General features: G+C 44.7%; 1 protein-coding gene across 3 annotated transcripts in view; it reads right to left on the bottom strand.

Moving 5' to 3' along the window:
* The window catches only part of LOC115198752 (metabotropic glutamate receptor 8-like), a 230,261-nt gene that overhangs the window by 35,455 nt on the left and 175,634 nt on the right, over positions 1 to 19,172 (bottom strand). For all 3 annotated transcript variants that reach the window (XM_029760997.1, XM_029760996.1, XM_029760998.1), the window contains one exon: positions 15,312 to 15,512. In XM_029760997.1, the coding sequence (XP_029616857.1) occupies positions 15,312 to 15,512 (201 nt within the window). The remainder of the gene's footprint in view (positions 1 to 15,311; positions 15,513 to 19,172) is intronic.

Below are 19,172 nucleotides of genomic sequence, written 5' to 3'. Positions count from 1 at the left end.
GTTAATATACGTCCCAATACTGCTCACTGTTCCCTGCCCAACCAATGAGGCCGATTCTGCAGACACGACTGATGCAAGTTGCACACGCACGCATGCACAAACGTACACCCACACATGCACAGACACACACACCCACACACTTAAATGCACGCAAATGCGCATAGACACACACCAACACATCTTCACACTCACGTCATCTCCGGAAACAGCCTGTCCCAAGCCGTATTAGCTACTCCTGATGACAATTACTGGATACAAGCAAGCTGACTAATATAACTGTTCAGTATGTCCCTTATAAAGGCAATTCAAGCACAGCAGTACAATTCAGTGAAGCATGGTTCCAACATGGAGATAGACATTTACATTTCACACTATTCTGCATCGTTAGCCATGACATTTACTGTGTCAGTGTAAGCAACCACATTTAACCTTCTTTACCACAACATACACACACACACAAACACGACAAACCTCAAACTCACCCCTCAGTGGGTAGCCCTAACAACCATTGAATTGGACGAGCCTACCAGCACCACAAAGTCTGTTCATCGACCTAAACCCTCATTGTTCTTTTCAGTACATCTCACATGACCAGACACATGCACCCTATCACCCCCCAAAGGAGAATGGGGTTAGAGGCCCTTTAATCGACACACAGGTCTTCAGCTAGTGGTGTGCAATGGTGAGATGAGACCAAGAGCTGATGAAGGGAGTTGGGTATTTCAGATCGAAGACTGTTGTTTGAACCTGATCTCCTCCATTCAGACACTAGGGCTTATGTTTGGTCTGAGATGAGGTTGGCTTTCTGCCGTGCAGTTTGTGGGTAGAGAGAATGGATTCTAGGTAAGTTATACTCCTACTAAAAGGCAGGGAGACAAACCTCTGAAGATACAGTTACAAGGCACAGGTTTAGGATCCGCTTACTCTCCCCTAATCCTAACCTAAACCATTAAGGGGAGAGAGATCAGTATCTACAGGCAACATCCTCCTAATCTGAGATAAACACGGCATACCCTGCCAACAGCTCTTCCCTGTGGATCCCAGAGAGAGAGAGAGAGAGAGAGAGAGAGAGAGAGTTTTAGGCTGGGTAAAATCTCTGATGGGGGAGAGTACAGGAAAGGAGAGAGCGTTGTGGCTGAATGACCGTTGCAGGCTTCAAAAGTCTCCCCACTCCCAAACGTGACAGAAACAGAGAACAGGGAGTGTTGTGATAGACCTGATGTAGAAACCACCCTGCAACCCAGATGAATAAAACATAACGTGGAGGAAGGAGCTGGGAGGAGGAGAGGGAGTGGCTGAGTGGAATGGCTGCCAGCGCCCAGCAGTGTGGGCCATACATCTACACTGCTAATGGGGGAGACAACACACACACATGCACGTAGGTACACGCACGCGGGAACGCACACACACACACAAACGCATTAACGCACTAAAGCGGGCACACACACAGGCCCCCAGAAATGAGGACATGTCTTCTCTCCATCCTTCTCTCCATTTTTCCTCCACCCGTCTATCCCACACTAAACGGTTACCTCTGGGGAGGCTTTACCTGGCAGATGAGGAAACTCGACATCTGTGCGATAATAATAACTCAACTCCCACCTCCTCCTAAACATTTACTGTTGATCCTCCCTCATCCCTCATTCTCTCTTGTTCTTTATCTCTCTTTTTTATCTCACAGCTCTCTCCCTGTCTTTATCTCGTCTTCACATGTATCTCTTTATCGCCCTCTCTCTCTCTCCCTCCCATCCACCCCCCCCCTACCTCTTCTCTCCTATAAAACATCCGCGTTAGCCTAATAATTCACTTGATCACGATCCATTACTTACATGCTTCTGGCATACAGGAGCCTTTCTTCGCTGTACCCTAACCCTCCATCCACCCTGCAGTCGTCATGTGGGTAGCAGTTCCATGCAGTTAATATGGAGAGGGACAATATCCACAGGGTTTATAATGAGATTAGTGCTTCTTGGCTCAACAAGGCAGCTGATTATAATGATTATTAAACTGCCAGAAAGCTGTGACACATAGTTTATCAGGATGTGGAAGTAGAAGCCAGAGCCAGCCTTTTGTTGTGTTTCACAGTGGAAGGGAGCAGAGGCTGTGTAGCCATTGGAGCTTAGAGGTGGGCGGGTGAGTTGGCTAATGAAATAATGGATGTAATGAAAAGATGGTGTTTTTATTTTTTTCCTAAACTCAACATCAAGAGTCCTCATGTCAACCGAAGATGTTTTGGCCCCATGATCTCTGAATGCTTTGGGTACTTTAGATTTGCCAGTTGGTCTGAGATTTAATAATTCGCCGTTCTTTTAAAAAAAATGATTGTCCTAGTTGGTCATTAGCGGTTCAGACAAGTTTCAAAACCATCCAAACCTCTAATACCCTCCTTCCCACTGCTTCTCTAAGCCCTACTATCATTAGGCCAAGGGAAGACATTTCATCACTGAGTTATGAGACAGTGTCGCTGAAGAAAACACCTTTTTTTTGGAGGGGCTCCAAACTAAGTGGCCCTCAGTCTGATCTTGACAAAAGCCTCCCGTTCCTGTTGACTTCTCCTCGTCCTCTCTTTCCTCTCAAAATAATCAAAATACTTTATCTTCCTCAGAACAGAGCACAGCAAGGGAGGGAGGGAGGGAGGGAGGGAGGGAGGGAGGGAGGGAGGGAGGGAGGGAAAGAAAGAGGAGTAGGGAGGGAGGGAGAAAGACAGGAGGGGGGAAGGGAAGGGGGGGAGCAAAAGAGAGGGAGAGAGAGAGAAAGAGAGAGAGGGAAAGAAAGAGGAGTAGGGAGGGAGGGAGGGAGGGAGGGAGGGAGGGAAAGAAAGAGGAGTAGGGAGGGAGGGAGAAAGACAGGAGGGGGAAGGGAAGGGGGGAGCAAAAGAGAGGGAGAGAGAGAGAAAGAGAGAGAGGGAAAGAAAGAGGAGTAGGGAGGGAGGGAGGGAGGGAGGGAGGGAGGGAGCATTGTTAGTGTGCATAATGAAAGAGAGAAGGCAGCAGCATGTATCCAGGAGGCTAGAGAGACCAGCTGCCATAGCAGATATACCTCCTCTGTTCACCGACTTTAGCAGACACACACACACACACACACAACACAACTCTCATAGGCTATTGAGGCAATGCAATTTCTCAACAAAGCAACACGGCAGACAGATAAACTCCCTCAAAAACTCCTTTGTCTCCACTAAGGCCTAATGGATTTCATTATGGTGTTACTGTGGCAGAGGAGAGAGAGATGTGCAGGTCCATAAACCTGGTGTTGTCAGTTAGTCTAATGCCAGCATTTTAACCTGCATTAGAGTGAATAAAATGATGCATGTACAATCACCGCAAGGCTTAACGTTCTATTAATCCTCCAATGGCTATATGATAGCTTCTGGTCACCTGGGCTGAGGAACGTTTCAGTGTTTGGCGGCCTGGCAGGCATGCGGCAGACAGAGAGAGATGTCTTAAGTCGCCGAAACAGCTGTCTGAGATTTCCGGCTTATTGAACTTATCTTCAGGTATTGATTGCTCTTTTAACGTTGAGAGTGGGGACGGCGGTAGACTGCGCACACACACGGACACACACAGAGAGGTACTGGCGCATCCTTTCTGCGAGCGGCAGCAGCAAATGACGCAACCTTCCAGTTAAGTCTCATCCGTCTCCCCTGTCCAGCCATCCGGTGGCTCATCCACAGTTTGATGTTGTGTAATACTGGTAATACGGGGACAAAGCACAGAGAAGGAACAGGAGACTTTAGTTCTCTCTCTCTCACACACACTCACATACTGACTCCCCGGCTAAGGGCCCATTTGTTTTGGCTCTTCTGCCCTCTCCATAGAAGGGTAATGGAGAGCCTCGTGTAGGGTGGCCCCGACCAAGACCCCAGTATGGTCGAAATATAGAAGCTGGCACTAGCTCAATAAATAACTTTTTGGTAGAGTAGGAAAAAGTGACTGGATATTGTTCTCTTTCTCTGACCGACTTCTTTGTCCTTCGTCCGGTGCTTTGTGGACGAGGATAAAATGTTGTTATACAGGATGCTAAGATTGAGACACACTACACCGCATGTTCAGTTCCAGTGACCGTAGCACTACCACGAGGGTTAGTAGTTGGATCAATACAGTCTACATCCTCAGTGTTCTAAAGTAGAAGTGTAGCAGTCCTTTGTGTACGTTTTCTTTCCTCGCTAAACCGGTGGATTCTCACTCCACACTGTCAGGGGACAGGGTAGTTAATGAAGGATCATAAGAACACATCAATGCCATTCAACCACGCTCTACAGACAGACATAGCTGGGAACAATAGAGATGATATTGGCTTGATGTTCAACTGAACACGGATGAAAGCTCTCTGCTTGTATCACTATGACTCATTTGACGGATAACAAGGAAGCGCGGAGGAGAAAGCAATAACACATTTCCATCCATCCCTTTGGAGATTTTTGGGAGATTTTCTGAAAGGTTCCATTGTCTAAAAAAAAACATATATTTTATAAAAGGTTTTGCAGTTTTAGTTGAATGTATTCTGTCAAAGTGCGAAAGTGAAAGTACAGGCTGTAAGGCGTTTTTATTCCTTCCTTCCCACACACGGAACTACAATTAGGGTGTCTCATAAGACTGAAAAGGAGGGGACCTTGGAAATATTTTCAGGAATAAAAAAAGGGAAGAGATGAACAGTGATGGTGAAGAGTGAAGACCTTATCAAGCTATTCATTAGACCGCCCGAGGATTCATACAGGACAATGGAGGTGACCAGGGTTGTGGGAGGCACTATGCGTCATGTCACACCACTCTGGGCTCTGTTTTAACAAACCTAATGCAATGGTACATCTAAGCGCAGGTGATAACGCCATAGGCTCAGGGATGTGTCCGAAATATTTGTGCTATTTTTCACCATCACAATTACCGGCGCGCTTGCTGGCGTTGGCTCGAAAGGGATGGTTTTTGATGAATAAACGAGCTGTGGGTGTGTCGAGGCTTGGCCCCCCAATGGCCAAACAGAATGTGCTCTGTGGCGAAATATGTGGTTACTTCAAGTTGTGTATTTACAGTCTTTTATCTATTGCCTTGGAATCAACTCCAATTCCAATGTCAGTCAGTTAAAATGTAGACCCGTCTTTGCTAAATACGTTAACTTGAACCTATTTGCAGTCCTCATTGTTCTAATTGGATATCTTCAATAGCATTCACACTGATATAGGAGCTAGGCCTACTGTCAATAGCATTATGACTGAGTATGGGCATGCCAAATCACTGTCAATAAGCAAGATTCAATTCATTATTGATGAGGCTTAAAAAGAGAACGAATAATACAACGAAACAACAGGCTGTTTTAAATAGGCTATGTCACACTTACAGGCACCATCATTTCAACAATGAGTACATGTAAATGTAACGAGGCCATAAACTCGGCAGGATAAAAAAAGACACTCACTGCTGTTGAACCAGCCTTCGTTGCAGTAGGCCTAAGGGAGGGCTTGGGTTTTTAAACATCCGAAACGGAAAATATGCCATTTTAACAGGTTAGAGATAAGTTCTAAATGACAAGGTTCACCGGTATTCACAGAGGTTCTCATCTCTGGTTTCATGATGGACATGGATAAGTAGCCTACGTCGTGGAGGGGGCTTTTACGCACGTCCGAAATGGGACCTGTATTTTATCGACAGTCTTGACTACTTCGCGATTGCATCGGGCAGACAGAAAAATCCTTAATTGAGAGAAGGGGAGGCTATGATTGGTTTTTCATCAAATAAAAAAAAAATGTGTGTGTGGGGGAGGAATGTATGTTTCTAAATACGAAGTATTCAGGTACCAATAGCACATTAGGCTACTCTTGTTCCATGCGCATATGGGTAGGTTGCGTTACGGCTGGATAGGCTGCGTTTCCGCTGTCAAAATTTGTGCCAAAAACGCTAAAACCAGCTTTTGGTTGGTCTTAAATATCCCCATCGGTGCTGCCTGAAATTAGCATGTTTTTAAGGACAACCCTCAAATATTTCCATCCTGTCCATCGGTGCGCAAGTGAGCTGATACAGTATATCAAATCAACGTTTATTTGTCACGTGCGCCGAATAAAACAGGTGTAGATCTTACAGTGAAATGCTAACTTACAGGCTCTAACCAACTGTGCAAAAAAAGGTATTAGGTGAACAATAGGTAGGTAAATAAATAAAAACAATAGTAAAAAACAACAGTAGAGAGGCTATAACAGTAGTGAAGCTATATACAGGCACTGGTTAGTCGGGCTGATTGAGGTAGTACGTACATGTAGATATGGTTAAAGTGACTATGCATATATGATAAGAGAGTAGCTGTAGCGTAAAAGAGGGGTTGGCGGGTGGTGGGACACAATGCAGATAGCCCGGTTAGCCAATGTGCGGGGGCACTAGTTGGTCGGGCCAATTGAGGTAGTATGTACATGAATGTATAGTTAAAGTGACTATGTATATATGATAAACAGAGAGTAGCAGCAGCGTAAAAGAGGGGTTGGGTGTGGAACACAATGCAAATAGTCCGGGTAGCCATTTGATGACCTGTTCAGATGTCTTATGGCTTGGTGGTAAAAACTGTTGAGAAGCCTTTTTGTACAGCTTGCCCTGCGGTAGTAGAGAGAACAGTCTATGACTGGGGTGGCGGGGGTCTTTGACAATTTTTAGGGCCTTCCTCGGACACCACCTGGTGGAGAGGTCCTGGATGGCAGGCAGCTTAGCCCCAGTGAAGTGCTGGGCCGTACGCACTACCCTCTGTAGTGCCTTGCGGTCGGAGGCCCGAGCAATTGCCGTACCAGGCAGTGATGCAACCAGTCAGGATGCTCTCGATGTTGCAGCTGTAGAACCTTTTGATGATCTGAGGACCCATGTCAAATCTTTTTAGCTTCCTGGAGGGGGAATAGGCTTTGTCGTGCCCTCTTCACGACTGTCTTGGTGTGTTTGGACCATGTTAGTTTGTTGGTGATGTGGACACCAAGGAACTTGAAGCTCTCAACCTGCTCCACCACAGCCCCGTCGATGAGAATGGGGGCTGTGGTCGGTTCTCCTTTTCCTGTAGTCCACAATCATCTCCTTAGTCTTGGTTACAAGACAGGTAAGTTGCTGAACCTGGCGTTAGGGCTGGTGCATCACTTTTTACGTGACAAAATTGTCCCTGTCCAGGAGCAGACCTAGTAACAGACCTAGTTCCTGTAACACACTCTACAGGCAGTGTATAAACTGGACCACTAGGGTGCGTCCCAAATGGAACCCTATTCCCTATATAGTGCACTACTTTTGACCAGGGCCTGTGCACTATATTGTGCCATTTGGGACGTAGCCCTAGACTATCATATTCATCAGAGCAGAAGTGGTGGGACACACTGGTCCTCAGAAGCTGCATCTGTACGTTACTTCCTTCATATGAGAGACCGATTAAGACATAAAGATGTCTTTTGATATCTGTCCTACAAAGTGTACAAAGACTTGTTGTGGCTATTTGTCTACATTTACTTCAGCTGCTCATTGAAAACTGAGTCACAATAGCCCGACAGCAACTGAAATGAGATTTTCTCGGCCAATAATAGGTCCCTAAATGTGTTACTTTACAGAGCGTTGTCACAATGACTTACAGTACTAGAGGGGATGTTGTTGGTAGGCAACAACAGAACAGGATGTTCTAGATAAGAGGGGGACTCGGAGTTGAGATGATGAAAGAGACACTAGTCTGTTTGATATCTTGCTTGCGTTCTGAGTCAATCCCTCCATGGTGATGACTGATGATGGACCAGGACAAAAAAAGGTGAGAGAAACAGAAAAGAGCTACACAACAGGGAAAACATCATTATCATTGACCCAAATCTGAAGTATCACCTTTTTGGTCTAAGAAAAAAGGAAATATCCACAGCATGCCTACACGTATGAATAAAACTATGCAAACTCATCCAACGGCCTCTAGATAGAATCAAGTGATAACACAACGTCTGAAGTCGGCTGCTTATTAATAAGTAAGTGCCCGACATGTGACAAAGCGCACGTCCCAAATGACACCCTATTCCCTTAATGGTGCACTACTTTATAGGGAGCGCACTATATAGGGAATAGGATGCCATTTGGGACAGAACCAGAATGTCCTTTAGATGACTGTGGAGACAATAGAGGGTGTAGAGACTCAAGCTGAACAGAACAGGCGAACCGGTATCAGATGCAGTCTGCATGGTGTAGCGTGTGATTGCTGCTACAGGCACTGTTCCTTATTGTCTTCGTTCCCCTGGATCTGCAATGCACCACCATCTGGGTGTGCATGTGTGTCTGGGTGTGTGTATGAGAGGGAAAACAAGAGAGATAGGTAGGGAGAGGGGAGAAGTGGAGAGATGGAGGGAGGGAGAGACAGATGGAGAGAAGTAGGGGGAAAAAGGAGAGAGAAAAGAGAGGGAGAATGAGAGATAATGAGAAGATAAAGGAGAGAGGGAGTGGGGAGTGGGGCAGAGAGAAGGAGGGAGGGAAAGAAAGGGAGGGATAGAGCTAGGAAGTGTGTGAGCAGGAAGGTGCTCTCTTCATCAGCATGAGTTTCTGTCGGAGTCAGAGAGCACATCGATAACACCTGAACACTGGAGGGAAGGAGGGATATACACACACACTGGGGGTCAGTGGAGGGGTCATCCAAGTGTCCAATCTCATGCTGCTGAGAAAGGTTAGATCTTCTGGCAGGGTTCGGTGGGGAAGGATCATTAATAAGTGCACCGGCGTGTGTGTGTGTGTGTGTGTGTGTGTGTGTGTGTGTGTGTGTGTGTGTGTGTGTGTGTGTGTGTGTGTGTGTGTGTGTGTGTGTGTGTGTGTGTGTGTGTGTGTGTGTGTGTGTGTGCATGAGATATCTCCACGCCTGGTGTGTGTTTTCCCTAGATTGTTCTGAAACCTCACTACTGAATTAGGGCTCTTCCTCTCGCTGGATTGATTTTCCGCCTGTTTCGGTAAGGAAGGGGATTGTGGCCTATCGGATCAGCACAGCTCCTCTAAGTTGCATTTGATTGGTATGGATCCCTGGCCCCCCCTCCATGTCAAGGGCACTGTGGATGGTCCGACTCAATGCCCTCCTAACGGGTGCAGATGAGCTGCATACTAAACTACAACAAGGAATATGACCCTAGTCATAGACTGTTCTCTCTGCTACCGAACGGCAAGCGGTACCGGTGCGCCAAGTCTTGGTCCAAGAGGCTTCTAAACAGATTCTACCACCAAGGCATAAGACTCCTGAACATCTAATCAAATGGCTACCCAGACTATTTGCCCCCCCCCTTCTAAGCTGCTGCTACTCTCTGTTATTATCTATGCATAGTCACTTTAATAACTCTACCTACATGTACATATTACCTCAATTACCTTGACTAACCGGTGCCCCCGCACATTGACTCTGTACCGGTACACCCCGTATATAGCCTCGCCACTGTTATTTTACTGCTGCTCTTTAATAATATTTTTTACAAGGTATTTATTATTATTTTTAACTGCATTGTTGGTTAAGGGCTTGTAAGTCAGCATTTCATGTGAGGTCTACACCTGTTGTATTCAGCATTTCACTGTAAGGGGAATTCGGCGCATGTGAATTCACTGTTGTATTCGGCGCATGTGACGACAAATAAGATTTCACTTGATTTGAATAGAAGTGCGCTCTGCTGACGTACAACTGACTTAAAGTCTCTCATCTTTCCATCTCTCGCTCGCTCGCTCACGAACACACACACACACACACACACACACACACACACACACACACACATATGTAACATTATCCAATAACAGCCCTAAACTTGCTACTGTAGGCCAGACATGATGTGCTATAAGAGGCTGTAGCTGAACAACACAAGTCTGCAACATGATCAGTCCCCAGCAGAAAACACATTCCCTCCTCTGGTATCATTACTATTAACCTCCTGTTGAACTCCAGAGGGGCAGAAATCGATACCAACACAACATGCTGCTTCTCTGTGTAGTTAGCTTGAAAGCATCCCGTCGAGTATCCCCGGGCTTGTTGAAGACGAGATACTAGATGTAACAACATCAACAGCCCTACGGCAATTCATCTTGTGCCTCTCGGCATTGAAAAACCAGCAGCAGTCAATAGAGAGAAGATTTACTGATCTCTAGTAAGTAGTCTGGTAAAGTGCAGTTTGTCAGGCCTGCTCTCTGCTCCGTGCCCTTCTACATTCATCTCAGTCAAGTGGGCAGTGACATTTAGCTCTATTAAGGGAGGTTACTGTCTAAAATGGTGGTGAAGTATTATGTTACCAGTGGCTTTAGTATTCATCGGGGCTAGAATGGCCATAGTAGGACTTGAACCAGCAACCTTGTGTTATCAGCTCAATATCTTAACTATCACTGCCAAGAGATCCAAACCCTCAGCGAGAAGTTGCAGGTGCTGTACTATGCTGAAAAAAATATATAAGCCCAACATGCAACAATGTCAACGATTTTACTGAGTTACAGTTGATACTGTATGAAGAAATCAGTCAATTGAAATAAACTCATTAGGCCCTAATCTATGGATTACACATGACTGGGCAGGGGCGCAGCCATGAGTAGGCTTGCGAGGGCACCCACTTGGGAGCCAGGCCCACCCACTGGGGAGCTGGCCCAGCCATTCAGAATTCGTTTTTTCCACACAAAAGAGTTTTATTACAGACAGAAATACTCAGTTTCATCAGCTGTCCGGGTAGCTGGCCTCAGATAATACCGCACGTGAAGAAGCCGGATGTGGCGTGGTTACACGTGGTCTGCGGTTGTGAGTCCGATTGGACGTACTGCCAAATTCTCTAAAATGACTTTGGAAGCGGCTTATGGTAGAGAAATTAACATTCAGTTCTCTGGCAACAGCTCTGTTGGACATTCTTGTAGTCAGCATGCCAATTGCATGCTTCCTCAAAACTTGAGATATCTGTGGCATTGTGTTGTGTGACAAAACTGCACATTTTAGAGTTGACTTTTATTGTCCCCAGCACAAGGTGCACCTGTATAATGATCATGCTGTTTAATCAGCTTCTTGACATGCACACCTGTCAGGTGGATTGATTACCTTGGCAAAGGATAAATGCTCACTAACAGGGATGTAAACACATTTGTGCACAAAATTTGAGAGAAATATGTTTTTTATGCTTATGGAAAATTCCAGGTATCTTTTATTTCTGCTCATGAAACATGCGACCAACACTTTACATGTTGCGTTTATATTTTTGTTCGGTATAGCTATGTATGCTACAGTATTTACAATATTCCATTTGTATTCAATCTTTGCCATTTGGATTTTGCTTAAGCCACTGGAGTGTAAAGTTTTGTTCAGTGTTTGTGAGTGGACGACACTGCCACTGTATGAAAACATTTTTGACCTAATGCTCTTACAGTCTTAAAACTGCCTTGTGGGCTAATTATTCATTTTAGATTGATCAACGCACTTTTGCAAATCACAAGAGTTGAATGGAAACATAACAAATGAACAGGTGGCGAGATAAACAAATAATGCCATACTGTAACCAAAAGAAGCAGAAAATGCATATTCAAATGCATATTCAAATAACTAATGTTATTTAGTTGGAGATGTATCAATTGTTTTCGCCTACTTATGCTCTTCGGGGGCCGAGAAGGACAAAACAGTCAAATAAGCACAGTGCTCATAAAGACAAGTTTAAAGCATTACTTGAGTCTCAAGTCAAGCTCCAACTTGTTTACCTTCTGCAGCAAGCACAAAGCGCTGTAAACTATGTTAGGAGAAGTGGATGGATACCCAATGGCACCACTAGTTAAAAAGCTGAACTACATAACATACAGTGCATTCGGAAAGTATTCAGACCCCTTAACTTTTTCCACATTTTGTTAAGTACAGACTTATTAAAAAATGTATTAAATTAAACATTTTCCTCATCAATCTACACACAATAACCCATGATGACAAAGCAAAAAAAGGGGGAAAAAATAGAATGTATTGAAAAAATGTAAAACTGAAATACCTTATTTAAGTAAGTAGTATTCAAACCCTTTGCTATGAGACTAGAAATGGAGCTCAGGGGCATCCTGTTTAAATTGATCATCCTTGAGATGTTTCTACAACTTGATTGGAGTCCACCTGTAGTAAATTCAATTGATTGGACATAATTTGGAAAGGCACACACCTGTCTATATAAGGTTCCACAGTTGACAGTGCATGTCAGAGAAAAAAGCAAGTCATGAGGTCGAAGGAATTGTCCGTAGAGATCTGGGACGGGATTGTGTCGAGGCATAGATATGGGGAAGGGTACAAAAAACTTTGTGCAGCATTGAAGGTCGGCAAGAACACAGTAGCCTCCATCATTCTTAAATGGAAGAAGGTTAGAACCACCAAGACTCTTCCTAGAGCTGGCCGCTTGGCCAAATTGAGCAATCGGGGGACAAGGGCCATGGGCAGGGAGGTGACCCAGAACCCGATGGTCACTCTGACAGAGCTCCAGAGTTCCTCTGTGGAGATGGGAGAACCTTCCAGAAGGACAACCATTTCTGCAGCTCTCCACCTATCAGGCCTTTATGGTAGTGTGGCGTGACGGAAGCCACTCCTCAGTAAAAGGCACATGACAGCCCACATGGAATTTGCCAAAAGGCACCTAAAAGACTCAGACCATGAAAAACAAGATTCTCTGGTCTGATGAAACCAAGATTGAACTATTTGGCCTGCATGCCAAGTGTTATGTCTGGAGGAAACCAGGCACCATCCCTACGGTGAAGCATGGTGGTGGCAGCAGCATGGACTGAGAGACTCATAAGGATTGAGGGAAAGATTAACAGAGCAAAGTACAGAGAAATCCTTGATGAAAACCTGCTCCACAGTGCTCAGGACCTCAGACTGGGGTGAAGGTCCACCTTCCAACAGGACTACAACCCTAAGCACACAACCAAGACAACGCAGGAGTGTCTTCGGGATAAGTCTCTGAAGGTCCTTGAGTGGCCCAGCCAGAGTTTGAATCCGAGCGAACATCTCTGGAGAGACCTGAAAATAGCTGTGCAGCGACGCTCCCCATCCAACCTGACAGAGCTTGAGATGATCTGCAGAGAAGAATGGGAGAAACTCCACAAATACTGGTGTGCCAAGCTTGTAGCGTCATACCCAAGAAGACTTGAGGCTGTAAACGCTGCCAAAGGTACTTTAACAAAGGGTCTGAATACTAATGTAAATATGATATTTCAGCTTTTTATTTGTAATACATTTGCAAAATGTCTACAAACCTGTTTTTGCTTTGTCATTATGGGGTATTGTGTGTCGATTGATGAGGGGGAAAAAAAACGATTTAATCAATTTTAGAATAATGCCGTAACGCAACAAAATGGGGTCCGAATACTTTCCGAACGCACTATATAGAAAATGATGTGCACATAATAAGGTAGAGAACAGATTCATGTCGTATGCCATTAGCAGGTAGAGGAAGCAGGATAAGTCAAGATAATTAGTAGAGAAATATGAAGAGAGCAGTAGTATTAGTAGTAGTAGTATTAACTATTTCCGCGAGAGCCAGTAAAGGGAACTATCACTGAGAAGGAATAGCATGTGTAACCCTACGCACTCTGTGGGAGGAGTGCTCTCAGAGAGGATGGATCATGGCTCATAGAGGACACCAGGGGAAAACAAAATGGGGCAAAAAGTAAATCATTTCACTAACTACTTCATGAACTACAGTACCCCTGTAATCAAAGCTTAAATCCTCTTGATGTTCTCCGTCCCGTATGCGGGATCAACGTCCAGCGTACAATCATTTCGCCATATTCATAACCGAACAATAGAAAAATGTCATTTTATTTTTCAAATATAGGACTATTTTATATCGTTTTATAGATACACCTCTTCTGAATCGAACCACGTTGTCCAATTTCAAAAAGGCTTTACAGCAAAAGCAAAACATTAGATAATGTTAGAGGAGTATATCGTCAAAGTATTCACATAGCCATTTTCCGACTAACCACATGCATCACAAATAACCAAAAGAACAGCTAAATGCAGCACTAACCTTTGACAATCTTCATCAGATGACACTCCTAGGACATCATGTTACACAATACATGCCTTCTTTTGTTCGATAAAGTTCATATTTATATATAAAAACAGCATTTTACATCGGCATGTGACGTTGAGAAACTATTTTCCCTCAAATGCATCCGGTGAACCAGTGCTACAATTTACTAAATTACTATTCGAAAACATTTTTAAAATGTAATATTGTCATTCAAAGAATTATAGATGAATATCTCGTGAAAGCACCTGCATTGCCAGATTTTAAAAAAACTTTACTGGGAAATCACACTTTGCAATAAAAGGGGATGCTATACTCAGAAAAATAGGCTAGCAATACAGGTCAGCGCCATCTTGGAACAATCGAATATCAAATCTACTCTTGTATATTATTGTAAATATTCCCTTACCTTTGATTATCTTCATCAGAAGGCACTTCCAGGAATCCCAGGTCCCCAACAAATGTAGTTTTGTTCGAAAAAGTTCATAATTTATGTCCCGATAGCTTCTTCTTGTTAGCGCGTTCCGAAGGCACCTCAAAATGTTCCGTCGTGCGTGGGACTTCTCCTCACGAAAGCCCCAAAAAATAAATATTTAAGTTCGTTCAAACATGTCAAACGTTGTATAACATAAATCTTTAGGGCCTTTTTCAACCAGAGCTTCAATAATATTCCATGGGGACGGTTGCATTGTCTTTCAAAACGTTTCGAAAGGGGAGGGTAGCCAGGGGCACCCGCATCATAATGGTGATGGCCCTCCCTATGTGACCAAGATCAACAGCCTCTCATTCGGTCAGTTTTCACAGTAGAAGACTCAAACCACTTTGTAAAGACTGGGGACATCTAGTGGAAGCCACAGGAAGTGCTCAATGAATCCTAACTCACGGTGTGATTTATAGGCAAAATCCGCAAATCAGATTTCCACATCCTGTTAGAAACTGTCTCGGGGTTTTGACTGCCATATGAGTTCTGTTATACTCACAGACACCATTCAAACAGTTTTAGAAACTTTAGGGTGTTTTCTATCCACATCTATTAATTATATGCATATCCTAGCTTCTGAGTTTGAGTAGGAGGCCGTTTAAAATGGGCACGTATTTTTTTTTTTAAATCGCTGTAGCGCCCCCATCCTAGGCGACCGTCAAGAGGTTTTAACGCATGTTCAAGATGTCCTCTGATAAGGAGTGGGGAGAAAGCGAAAGGAAGCATGGATACGGTGGGTATGATGAGGGAGTGGTGTGTGTGTGACTCGAAGTTGAAGTTGATGTTGAGGATGTGGCTGAGCAGTGTGTGTGAGTGTACAGTACGTGTGTGTGTGTGTGTGCGCGTCCGTGCTCTACTTACCATTAAAGTTGACAGCTCTGATATGGCTGAGTAGTTCCTTGCCGTCGATGTTGGCCATCTTTGGGCACAGGCCTGGGTATCCATGGCAGAGTTCCCGGTGCATCCGGTGCAGGGCGTGGGCCATAGCGTACACAGCATCCATCACAAACTGCACCTTCCCCTCCTGCTCGTAGCTCGAGTCCCGACCAACCTTCTCCAGACCTGGGAGAGAGAGAGATGGACAGTTAGCTACATTTTACATTTTAGTCATTTAGCAGACGCTCTTATCCAGAGCTACACTGTGGAAGAAAAACATCCAAGTGTCTGTTTGTCAAAGATGCAAAATGTATAACATTACATTATAATGGCATTTCTGTGAGAGAAAAAACACTGACCTTTGTCCCACTTTTCCTGCACAAACACAAACATCTGTCGGTACTGATGATGCTGTTTTATTCAGTTGAGCATACACACAGTGACACACACACACACACACACACACACACACTTTCTTTCTAATGCAGTTGAATATGTGCTTATGTAACTGATAGCATCATTAACATAATTAGCTAATAAAGAGGTGAAAGCACAAACTCCTTCATCCATAAACATGAAAATCACTAATTGATTATGATGCCTTTCTACCGTTTTCATCAAAGTTATTAAACTGGAACTGCAACAGAAAATGGAAAAAGGGTGGATTTTCCGAAGCAACTCATTTCTATTGAATTCTTTCAGCTTATAACTCAGCTTTTTCCTCAGTACAAGCCTTCTGGGAAAAAAAAAGCAGAAAAGATTATAAATAAAAAAAACATGCCCGGGCTAGGTGAATTAAGAAGAGTCTTCAATCAATAAGCGTGTCTGTGTAGAATTAATAGGCTCAGGAGAAGGAAATCCAATTCAGTTTTATAGCGGCTTCCACACAGCAGGCAAGTCTCACGTGAAGGTGATGCATTAGCAGGAGCAGGACAGACACACACAAACACACACCTGGTTATTCCCTATGAAGGATACGGTCCGAGCTACAGTAAAGAGATACTGACTTCCCAAGAGACCAAACGACTAAGAAGGACTTTGTGGGCCCGCTGGAGCCATCATAGAAATCAGCCCCAATAGTTAAAAGCCACTCAAATCAGAAGTACTGCTTCCCCCCCAAGGTCCGGAGCCATCCAGTCCATCACTGGGTAATCCCACCAGGTGTAAGCACTGACTACAGAGGAACTGACTCAGTTTATCCCAAATAGGCTCTGTGAGTTTATCCTATCGGAGAGAGCTCCCAGTGCCTTGAGCTTATAACATAAAGAAGCAGTCCTCTGACATAACCCAGGCCAGTAAGGAAACACTGGGGACGGGTGCTGAGCCATCAGACTCAATCAGAATCCTATCCTGGCTTTGACTAGACAAGCTGGAGAGATAGCTACTGTATCACTACTAAGCCCCAGGCACACAGCATAAACCCTACACTCACACACACATACACACACACACACACGCAGCAGGCTTACAGTCCAGCCAACCATATAATCACCCTTTGAGCTCCTAATAAAGAAAATGGCATCCATCTCAACTCAGTCCCCAGATAAGACTGCACAGGGTACATCCTATTCCCTATATTGTGCACCCATGTGCACCCAAAAGTAGTGCACTATATAGGGAATAGGGTGCCATTTCAGGCGCAAGCATGGAGGACTAGATACCTTCTGCATTCCCTCTACTGACTTACAGGGGAGGGTGGGTGGAGCTACTGCCGTTACAGAAAACAATGCTGTTACATTTCCTTCAATTGCGTCATTACAATTCATTCCCTCCCTAGCTGACTGGCTGGCAGGGTGAGGTGCAGCAGTTGTCATGTTTACTGTCTGTCTGTCCTTGTCTGTCCCAGCCACGTCACACACAGGAGATCCAGCCCTGTCATACACACGTATGCACCCATGCACACACGTACAGTACATACACAGTACATACATATGCACACACTCGCTCTCTATCTCTCTCACACACACTGCAGCCGTTCCCTTCCCCATCACAATCACTGTCAGCTCAGACGATGGCAGCCCCAGCCCTGCTAAACTAAGTTTGCCCGTTCTGCTGTGCTTTAATAATCTGGGAGAACACAGGCGGAAGGCAGGGAGAATTTGCATGGCTCATTGTGACTGTGTAATAATAAGCCTGGCTGTAGAGGCAGATATTTGTTCTCTTACAAACTTGCACACACACACAGAGAGAAACGTGCACACAGTCACGCACCCGCACACACATAAACGGCATGCTAGCAGATACCATAGACCTCCAGTCATTGCGCTAACGCTAGCTAGCAATTGCGCTAACGCAGACTAATGCAGACTTCCTTCAAACTACATGCAGAGGCAAAAAAAATTGTAACCACAAGTTTATCTGACTCTGGTTTATCTGACTCTCATTATCACAATCCTGAAGTAACCCTTTAACTCTGCGAAGGCGCGGCTATCCCACCACCCAGCAGGGTCTCATACCTGCAGTGCTCTGAGATGAGGGTCCATTTAGAAAAGACACATCCAAACAATCTACCTGGTCTGTCATCAGCAACCAATCAAAGGTGATGTCTTTATAAGTGAAACAGGTCAACCTGTATTCAGTACAATGCTGCCACCAGCACTTTTCACTGCAAAAGCAACCATCCGTACCACAAAGCAAACGGTACAGGACAGGATTGACTTACTTCAAGGCCCAAATTCATAAAGTAGTCGTCTCGGAGTAGGAGTGCCGATCTAGGATCAGTTCTGCCTTTTAGATCATAATGAATAAGATTTCATGGACAGGGAGGATGTTATCCTAGATCAGCAGGACTCCTACTCTGAGACGCTTCCCCTTCCAGGTCTCAGAGAAGGAGAGGCCACTTAAGACAAGGTTACATCACCTTTATCAACATCAAGCATTGAAAAACACCAATGCTGCATATTTTTACAAGACATAGATTACCCACACTGCCACGCCCTGACCATAGAGAGCCTTTTTTATTCTCTATTTTGGTTAGGTCGGGGTGTGACTAGGGGGGGTGTTCCTATCTAGGTTGTCTAGTTCTATGTTGGCCTGGTATGGTTTCCAATCAGAGACAGCTGTTTATCGTTGTCTCTGATTGGGGATCATATTTAGGCAGCCATTTCCCCACTGGTTTTTGTGGGATCTTGTTTATGTGTAGTGCCTGTGAGCACGCCATAGCTTCACGTGTTTGTTGCTCTTTATTGTTTTTGTGAGTTTCATTTAATAAAGATGTGGAACTCTACGTACGCTGCGCCTTGGTCTGAGTATGATTACAATGACGGTCGTGACACACACACACATATCAGGACATAAATCACCCACCCACCCACCCACCCACACACACACATATCAGGACATAAATCACCCACCCACCCACCCACCCACCCACCCACACACACACACACACACACACACATATCAGGACATAAACAACCCCACACACACACATATCAGGACATAAATCACCCACATGTGATGCATGTTTTTTAATAGAGCTGTAGAGATCCAACAGTCTGAGTGGTTTGACAGGCCGATGCTAGCATGGTAATAGGCTAAGTGCTGTGATTTATCTGTAGGGAACAATATGGCACCTTAAGCAGTGATTGATGGCAACACGGCTGACAGAGGACCTAATGATTTAAACAAGCTTCTCAATTAAACGTCAATTAGGATTGCAAATTCAATCCCCCCCCTCTCTCTCTGACAACTCTCTCTCTCTGACATCTCTCTCTCTCTCTCTCTGACATCTCTCTCTCTCTCTCTCTGACATCTCTCTCTCTCTCTCTCTCTCTCTCTCTCCTCTCTCTCTCTCTCTCTCGCTCTCTCTCTCTCTCTCTCCTCTCTCTCTCTCTCTCTCTCTCT

The sequence above is a fragment of the Salmo trutta genome, chromosome 8, assembly GCF_901001165.1.
Source record: "Salmo trutta chromosome 8, fSalTru1.1, whole genome shotgun sequence".
In the NCBI taxonomy this organism is placed as follows: domain Eukaryota; kingdom Metazoa; phylum Chordata; class Actinopteri; order Salmoniformes; family Salmonidae; genus Salmo; species Salmo trutta.
Note: the sequence above shows the minus strand (reverse complement) of the source record. Positions and strands in the feature narration are given on the sequence as shown.